At 33.9% G+C, this 10,134-nt stretch overlaps 1 protein-coding gene and 1 non-coding gene across 2 annotated transcripts; one reads left to right on the top strand and one right to left on the bottom strand.

Moving 5' to 3' along the window:
* Positions 1-594: 594 nt before the first annotated feature.
* Positions 595-679, bottom strand: TRNAM-CAU (transfer RNA methionine (anticodon CAU)). The gene is given in 2 exon segments: positions 595-630; positions 642-679. It is a non-coding gene; the product is annotated as a tRNA-Met (tRNA).
* Positions 680-3,112: 2,433 nt separating this feature from the next.
* Positions 3,113-4,563, top strand: LOC127798808 (protein PHOSPHATE-INDUCED 1-like). The gene has a single exon (XM_052332421.1). The coding sequence runs from the start codon at positions 3,269-3,271 to the stop codon at positions 4,223-4,225; it is 957 nt and encodes a 318-aa protein (XP_052188381.1). The 5' UTR covers positions 3,113-3,268; the 3' UTR covers positions 4,226-4,563.
* The last annotated feature ends 5,571 nt before the right edge of the window (positions 4,564-10,134 follow it).

Raw genomic sequence — 10,134 nt, 5'->3', positions numbered from 1 at the left:
CACTGCAGTTTCTCCATCCAAATGGGTCCTCGCCAACATTTTTCCAGGACCACACCCACCTTGACAAATTAAGTTTGTTACAATTACTACTTTACAAGCACCCTTATCTCATCCCCCGTCACCAAATTCAAGAACTGCCTCTCTCTCTTCAACTAAACCCACTCATGCCACTATATTGTATGCCAATAACATGTTGATGTATGAATAAAGAAATGTCTTAAATTTGTTGAGAGTGATAAAATGAATTAATCACGATGATGACAAGTCAAAGATAAAAAATTATAAAAGATGGTGATAAAAGAGTATTAGGAAGTTGACAATATCACGAGTACCAAATATCAACATAATATTAAGTAGTGGTGGCAAATCCGAGTATCTTCCTTTATGAACACTAAGGCCTGAGAAGCCCACAAATATTACGTCTTCAGCAAGCCCGGTCAGTGATGTTTGGGCTACTGGGTAGTGTGGATTTTAAGTGTGGCCTGTGGGCTTGGCGTCGGCTGTGTCAGATTCCAAGCATTTGGAAATGTAGCATACATGTTAGAGCAGTGATATTTATTTTTACTTCTACTGCAAAAACATAAAAAACTAGAATGGGGTGAGAGAGGCTCGAACTCTCGACCTCAGGATCACTCAGAAGCTATGAGACCTACGCGCTAGCCAACTGCGCCACCACCCCAATGTCTATCTCCGTCCAACTCTAAATATATGATCGCTTTCTTGCTAGTGTATATCTCCCCACCACTTTCCATTTCCAAAACCACATATTTATGTTCATGAAAAAACCACATATTTATAAACTAAAAAATAATAATAACAATTAGTACTAAAAAAAATATTATGGTTGGTTTGACATAGATTTCAATTCTCAATTTTATTTTTTGATATCTTGTGTTCAGCTTTTTTGTTTTTATTTAAAAAAAGAAAAATTCAATGTTGTTCAATAATATTGTGTTCACTTTCAATTTTGTTTTTTAATTTGCTCCAACCCTAAAGTGGTTGCCAGCGAGACCATTTGGACCTTCTCTGTAATATTTGACTCCCAAATCCGAGATCCAGGAGTCACAGTTGCCCTTGATTTGGCAACAGTCAAATCAAATCAAAATATATATATATATATTAATTTATTAAAACCTAAATATGCATGACCATATTCAGACAGATAAATCACGTTAAAAGTCACAAAATTTTAATGTCTTTTATAATTTGATCACTAAACTTCAATTCTTTGCAAAATGATCACTAATCTTTAAAATATTTTGTGATATGGTCACTAAAGTAATTTTTTGACAATTTCTTACCAAAAATGTTGATGTGACAATGGCCACATCATCGTGCTACGTCAGCGCCATATCATCGTCACGTCAGCAATTTGAATTAAGAACTATCAAAAAATTACTTTAGTGATCACATTGCAAAATATTTTAAAATTTTGTTATCACTTTACAAGAAATTGAAGTTTAGTGATCAAATTGAAAAGAACACCAAAATTTTGTGACCTTTAGTGTGATTTACCCAGATTCAGACCCTTCCCTTCCCTTCATTTATATGTGGTAATTATTTCCTGTAACGTTATTTCATTAAATATATATATATACTATTTTTATGTTAAAAACACGAATAAGGTGGGATTGTTTCCTTTATTTGGTGAGCAATAGGCAATAAGCAATAGCCAACCAGGATCGATGTTTTAGCATCTTGAGTATTAATTAATTAATAAGTATAAAATATGGATTAGGTAGGGATGGTGGGGGCTTAGTAGATTGGAATGGCAGCAAGCAACTGCCAACTGCAATTAAACATTGTTAATTAGTAAAGGAAATGTCTGAAAATGACGGATCAAAGGCAGCAGCATCAGACATTAATTAGCAAATTAGCAATAGCAGTGATAATGTCCAGCTGCGTTGCACTTGCACCTACCCCCACATCGCACCGCACCACACCACACCACACCACACCAGACACGCTTTCGAGATCTCTCTCTGCTACCCTTTGTAGGCAGGCAGGCAGGCAGGCTTCCTCTACTCTACTCCCGGGGCATATCATATGCCCGTTGCAAACAACTGGACGCCTTGTTTTCCTCAAACCTTTTAAAAAACAAACCCGGGAGTGGGGGCCCCCGGGCGGGCGTTTCAAATTGGTGTTTGAAAATTGCAGGCTATTCTTATAGATGTTATCCATCCAACTTTGATATCTACAGGATGCTATGCTTGTTAACTATTTTTCACACAAATTATAATAGGATTTAAATTTATTAATGTGTATTTAATATATTTTATTTTTTAATACTTAAATAATTTTTTAATTAATAAAAAAATTGTAAGCACAATATTTTTATCAATATTAAAAATAAAATACATGAACGAATATTTTTAATAACAAGTGGCAACATGGGTGCGGGTGAAAGGATGACGTGGCGATACAGCTGTGAGGGTGAAAAAGAAGGCTTGATCCAGCTTGCGTTGCCCCCCACTAACCCCGCGTGACGCGTCTCTCATAGAACGGATCACGAGCAATTCATGCTGGAGCAAGCTAGCTGCCAATCTTATCTCCTTGATTCACGAGCAAAAAATCAAACCTCACCATTTATTTGACTTTCAACGGGAAATAGAATATTATTTGACCAAAGCCTTATTTAAATGTGTCTAAATAATATTTTTTAATTATTTACTTTTATAAAAGTGAACTTGTTAATTTATGTTACTTTTTTTAATTAAGAGTATACAAATTTTAATAACAATAAAACAAAATATACAACAAATAGCAGTTAATTAGAAGAATAATATTATTTATTTATTTAGATTGGAGATGATATATTTTTATTAAATAATAAAAAAATATAAATGTTAATATTTATTATATATATTTTTATTATTTAATAAAAAGTATTATCTAGACTGAATGCCAGCTGGGAGTGGCTCTCTCTTGCTGTCAGTACCTGCAGTCAGCAGAGTCCAGGCTGTCTCCCTCGGATTCCACTGTCCCTGTGTTCCGAGGACATTTTCGTCATTCACTCTAGACCGTTTCTGTGTTTTTTTTTTTTTCTATTGGTGATTTATGGGCCGGGCTTTATTACTCGGAGTAGCACACTCACTCCCACTCCACTTCAGAATTCAGATCAGAAATTATTTTAACTCAAAAACATCAGAACCCAGAAGGGGCTGGCCCTCTATTTCTATATAAATATCGCCCATAGCGTCGTTGCCTTCTCCGTCACTCACAATTCACAAATCTGAGTGAGGGATTCCCTTTTCTTCATCCAGAAAAAATGGCTTCCAGTTCCACTCATCCCTCCTTCATTCCTCTTCCTCTCGCCTTCTTTCTTCTCTCTCTCTTCCAGCTCTCCTTCGCTGCAAGGCAACTCTCCCAGTTGGCTCAGCACCAGGCCACGCTCCTCCACTACCACAACGGCCCTCTCATCTCCGGCAAGATCTCCGTCAATCTCATCTGGTACGGCAACTTCAAGCCTTCACAGCGCGCCATAATCACCGACTTCATCACCTCTCTCTCCTCCTCCTCTCCACCTCAGGCCCAACCCTCGGTTGCCACGTGGTGGAAGACCACCCAGAAATACTACCGCCTCGCCAAATCCAACCCCTCTCTCTCCCTCTCCCTCGGCTCCCAAATCCTCGACGACAAATACTCTCTCGGAAAAACCCTCACCCAGAAACAGATCGTCAATCTCGCCTCACGGGGCGGTCGCCGGAACGCAGTCAACGTGGTGTTGACGGCGGCCGACGTCGCCGTCGATGGGTTTTGCATGAGCCGCTGCGGGACCCACGGGTCTTCCAAGAGCGGGCGGATTAACGGCAAGAATTACAAATTTGCGTACATATGGGTTGGGAACTCGGAGACTCAGTGCCCAGGGCAATGCGCGTGGCCTTTCCACCAGCCGGTGTACGGGCCGCAGACGGCCGCGCTGGCAGCGCCGAACGGTGACGTGGGGGTTGACGGGATGGTGATCAACCTGGCGAGCCTCTTGGCGGGCACGGCCACCAACCCGTTTGGGAGCGGGTACTACCAGGGCCCGGCCGGGGCTGGGCTAGAAGCCGGGTCGGCTTGCGCCGGGCTATACGGGAAGGGAGCGTACCCTGGCTACGCCGGCGAGCTGTTGGTGGACCCGGCGACTGGTGGGAGCTACAATGCGCATGGTGCCAATGGGAGGAAATACCTTGTTCCTGCGCTCTATGATCCCACCACTACTTCCTGTTCCACTTTGGTCTGATTTTGGGAGATGAAGAAGAAAAGGAAATGGAAATGGGTCTTTCATTAGGAAGTAGAGATTGTTAGTTGTTACTTGTTGTTAGTGAGCTGATACATTCATTCATTTGTTGTATTGTTAATAATATACGAGCAAATTGCAATTGCTCATTGCTGGCTGGCATTTTGCTTTTATACCATACCATGAGACAATGACATGCAAAACTCCAGTTTAATTATAATTAAGATTCAGGTATTATTTGAACAAGGATTATAATTTTTGTCAATCATAATGCTTTACATATATCAAACTATTATTGAAATTAAAAATAAAAACAAAATGTCAAATAAAAAAAAAAAAAACACATTAATAAATTTAGAAATGATTTTGAAGATTAAAAATTAAAATTTAAAAACACCATGCCTATTGGCTCGCTAGGGGAGATAATACAGTATTTGCTTAAATATGGAGCCTCTGTCCCAATATTTCTGTGATATATATTAATAATTATGAACTACTACCAGTGGCGGAGCCATGTAGTTGCCCGCCCTTGATTTTTTAAAAAATTATTATATATAATAATTTAATATTTTTTATTTTATTTTTTTTAAATGTCCACCTGAAGTTTTAAAAAATTTTGGATTTCGAATATATTGGTCGATGGGAATAGGAGTGTCAGGTGTTTGTCTTTGATTGCCAAAAACTATGGGCTACGCTGGCTGGTAGCAATTGCCAATGTATTTATGTGCATTGGATTTGCCTAGAAATTTAAATTTAGATTTATAAAATTTGGTCGTTAGATTTTACTAGTTTTTGGATATGTTGGTTGGTGATAATAAGAATGTTGAGTGGTTGCCTTTGATTGTCGAAAATCATTGGTCACGATGGTTGGTGACGATTGCCCGTATTTTTTTCAATATTGGTTGAAAATTATAAATAAGATATATAAAAATTTGACCCATTTTTCTTTTGTGTATGTTAACATTTCTTGGTTGTTTCTTTAACTGTGTTTTAATTAAAGGCATTAATTTTTTTTCATTTTTCTTACAAATTTGTCAATTACATATTTGAAATTATGATAAAAAATATATTTTTTGTCATAAAATTTATCAAGAGTCAGTTACGTAATTGAATTGGAGATCAATGATTGAACGACAATCTATCATAAAACTTATCAACACTCAGCTACACAATTGAATTGGAGATTAATAATTGAACGATAATTTAGTTATGTATATTAAAAAATAGATATTTAATAAAATTAATAATATTGTTATTATACAACATTATTAAAATATGAAAATGCGTTGATTGTATAATTTATTGATATATATTTTTTAATATTATATTATTTTAATTTTTTTATATTATTTAATTTTAAATAAAATTTAAAATTTAAAATTTAATTTTTGTCCACCTTGACCAAAATTTCTGGCAACACCATTTACTACAACGTACTCTTAAAAATATTTCAAGTATATCATAGATCCTTTTGTATCATCACTTCTATTTATTTGACATATTAAGACAGTGTTTATTAAAATGAATAAGATAAAATTATACTAAGATAAAATTAATTTTTTTTTAAATTAAGATAAAATTAAAAAATATTTCAATATTTTTATGGGTCACATATAAATTGTTTTTTCTTATATTTATTTGGAAGGAAAAAGATAAATTTATCTTTATTAATTTCTTTTACAAGATTGTTAGATAAATTTAATAATATTTTTATTTAAAATATTTTTTATATCTTACTCTTTTTTTTTTTTTTTTGAATCACCTATACTTAATAAAACATTACCTAAAAGAAGTCAAAATTCAAAACAAGATTGAGACACCCACCCACAGACCACTGTTCTGACTTGTGACTAGAGCAATTGGGTTCGTTTCAGCCCACAATAGTTTGGGCCGGAGCTGGGTTGCCGCTCATTGGTCCAAGTTCCAACGTAAATTCTGGCCCGTTTCAAGCAATTTTAATTTTAAGGATATAGAACATATTTTTTTGCCATTAATAAATGAAGTTTAGGTTAGCAATGCGCATGGCAAGTTAACTTTAGCAAAAGTCTATTTATTTGAACTTTTCACTGGATCGCCAAACCAGTTAGTTAGTTAGACTGACTTCAATGGTGGCATTTTCTGCTCGTCAAGTTAAAAATTGAAGAGAGAAGGCAAGAAAATCAGCTCCAACAAATCTCGATATATCTATTTTCTCTCGCCAAAATTTTGACAACTTAAAAAGGCTCTCCAATATTGGTGATCGAAATCCATGCAGCCCTCCTTGCCATCTCTCTCTCCCCCCCCCCCCCCCAAATGGCCATCAATGTGAGAAGATGTCGACTAGATGGGCGAAGGTTTAATCGATCGGAGAAGACAAGTTGCAGGCAAAGGTGAAGGTAAAATCGATTGGAGAAGAGATACCATGTTCAATAGATGAGTTGCAGTGGTGGACGAGTTACAAATACTAAATTTGGTGACAATGGCTATGAGTAGAGCCAGTGATGATAACAAGAAGCAAATCAGCCTGATTTGTGATTTTGGGATTTGTTTTTTTTTTGGTATTAGATGAGTGATATTGCGTGTATTTCATTATTTTGTATATTTAATTATTAATTATTTATGTGTATATATGATTATTTTGTATATTTGATTATTAATTTGTGTATGTGATTATTAATTTTGTATAGATATCTATTTGATTATTTTATGAATTTAATATTGATTATGTTAATTAAAATAAATAAAATTAAAATTTATTAATAAATAAATAAAATAAAGAGTCAAATAGAGGGGAGACTATGAAATATTGTTGGAGTAAACATAATTTTTAATATAAAATTAAAATAAAGAGTAAATTATTTATAATATAATAAAAAATAAAATAGAGAAAGATAATGAAATGAAAGTGCCCATCAACAATCAACAACTTAAAAGATTCATGATTTAGAGAATTTGTATGGTTTCTTATTGATGTCACTTAAAACTTTTAGTTTCAACTTTTTGAGCACCTTATTGACAGATATAACATAATAATAACTAATCATTTTAACTCTTGTGAGAATTTCTGTTCAGTCCCTCCACAGTGCACCCTTCTCTCTCTCTCTCTCTCTCACGCTATCTGCGATTGTTAGGACTTGGGAGGATAAAGCTTTCTTCTTCCTTACTTTACCTTACCTGTTGAACACTTTTTATTTTTTATAATTAGTAAGAGATTAGGATGGACTTGTTAAAAATTTAACTTAACAAAAAAGTAAAGAGAGAGTGATAATTATTTTTTTATTATAATTTGAGAGTATTTATAATTTTTTTATTTTTTTTAGTAAAATTCTTCTTTCAATTGTTTGTAAATGTGGTCTATATTGGGTGAATCACGTAAGATCTATGTTTATTTTATTTTTATTTTTTTTCATTTTAATTATTAGTTACGAGATATCTAAAACTCATTATTTTCAACATTAAGAAATTATTGTGAGTAAAAATAAATCTCCATTGGCTGGCAGGCAGGCAGGGAATCAAAATGGTGGGAGCGGGGGCCGAGGCTGGGGTTCACACATGTCTAGTGTGTCGGGTACGCCACGGCTTCAGGCAAGCCTCCAACCACCGTATTTTTTGAAGTTGAAAATGACTTCTATCTATCTATGTTCATTCATACATACATGACTTGGAATATGACTCCAAGAATGGCCGGTGGCGGCGCTTCAAATGAACCACGGTGTCGGTTGTTAAACATATGAATTTAAAGAATAGTGTGTGAATTTATCTTTTTATATATATATATTTATACTTGTAAAATTGATAAATATATATATAATTTTTATTAAAATCATACTATATATACTATACTATACTCTAATCCAATTTATTGTAAAATTTTTGTTGTCACGAATATCGTTTTTGAAAAATATATTATTTTTAAATTTAGTTATTAGAACAATTCATGCATTTGGTTAAAATAAAGAGGGAAAAAGAGCACAGAATGCATATAACCTTTCAAATTGACTTATCAGGCGACTTTGACTATGAAATCTGTTCAACTTGCTTTAAAAAAGTTTTGTTTCGCTTCATCCGGATCATTGATATTGATAGATAAATATTTAATATATAAAAAATATAATTCACTACAAAAAGAACAAAAAAAATCACTAACAACTCTTACCTTTTTTTTGTTTTTGTTTTTGTGTGTGTGTTTTCGCATCATTTTGTTGACCACTTGGGCAATGTTACATGTATATAGATATTTACACATAACTTTACACACATATGATAAAATAATAAAAATATTCTTCCCTCAAATCACTTCCACATTTTCACAAACCTCCAATCTTGAGAAATCCACCAACACCATCACCCCCACATCGTTGTCGCCCCTACTAGCACCCTAACTCGCATCGTCGTTGCCCTCACCTACACCCTAGTTCACATCGTCAGTCACAGTTGTCAGTCGCACTTATTGTCATCCCTATCCACCACTGTCATTGACATTTTTGGACGTTTTTTTGAGCGTAGATTAAAGAACTTCATTGCGACCTTGGTGAAGCCCAGCTGGACTTCATTTGGTCTCATAAAGTCTCCGATGAACATGGATGAAGTCCGATCGAACTTTATCGGGGGGGTGTCTCCATGGGATGAGAGTAAGTCTCCATTGATGAAGTCCAATTATCTCTGTTCTCTATTTTCATTGATAGTGTTGCCTAAGAAAAACTCTTTGTGACTCAGAACTAGAAATGTATCTGTCCATATCAAGCAACAAAACCTAAAACAAAAAAAAATAAAAAAAATCTATAGCTAGATATATAGAGAAGATCCAAAAATGCACAATAATGTTGAATTGAAGCTAATGAAAAAGGAAATAATTTAATGGTTCATAGACAAAATAGTAGTGGACAGATTATTTTTTGTGCTTTTTTAAATCGTGAATGATAAAATATTAAAGTTATAATTTAACAGTGAGGGTAGAAAATGCTTTAATCACTCGTTGTTTTCTTGTAGTAGTTGTCGGCGGTAAAGGGGACGACGACAATGCGCCAATCAACACAAGGAGACGATTGTCGGCTGTTGCTTGAGATGCTCGGAAAGGAAAAACAGAAAAGAGAAGAGCCGACCATGGAAAGAAAGGGGAAACATTTCTAATTTGGGTGGGTGGGGATTCGATCGGTCATACCCATCAAAAGAGTTTTGAGGAAGAGTATGTAACTCATCAAAAAAATGCTAACTAATAGCTATTTTGGCTTAAACATTTAGCTAGATTAAATAGCCAGCTATCGATCTTTACAAAAAAGAATGCAAAAACATATCCTCCTTCTATAAATATATAATGGGCTTGAGTAGTTAATTTGTATTATTATTATGTTTTAGTAATTGTATTGTACTTTAATGTTTTATTTTAAATTATTTAATTGTAATATATATTGAGACATATATTATACTCATGATCTAAACAAAAATATTTCAAAATAGAGACAAGGAAATAAAGTCGCAGGATGGTTTGGAGGATCATTTTCCATTTAAGGCCTTCTGATCTCTTGCTTTTGTCTTTTGATGATTTCGATTAATGAATTAGTTTTGATCTTATTATAAAAAAAAAATAAAAAGAACCAACCAAATATAACAAATTAACAAGCATTCAGTTTCTTATACTCAATATTTTAACAATCTAATCAACTCAAATATTCAAGCATAATTAAATGCAATGTCTTTTTAATCACACTTTAAATACTAATTAATTACATTTTTTTTTAAAAAATTAATATTAATAATGAGTTGAGTTGTTTTTTAAGTATATATTTTGTCATGTTAATCTATGAAATTGTTTCAAACGCTCATAAAATGAAATTAGTCTTTTATTTTTTGACCATGCACTGCACATACAATAAAATTGTCTTTCCTATTTCTTACACATAAACGGCACTCCTCACTAACTTTAATTTATATAT

The sequence above is a fragment of the Diospyros lotus genome, chromosome 4 (assembly GCF_014633365.1).
Source record: "Diospyros lotus cultivar Yz01 chromosome 4, ASM1463336v1, whole genome shotgun sequence".
Classification (NCBI taxonomy): domain Eukaryota; kingdom Viridiplantae; phylum Streptophyta; class Magnoliopsida; order Ericales; family Ebenaceae; genus Diospyros; species Diospyros lotus.
Note: the sequence above shows the minus strand (reverse complement) of the source record. Positions and strands in the feature narration are given on the sequence as shown.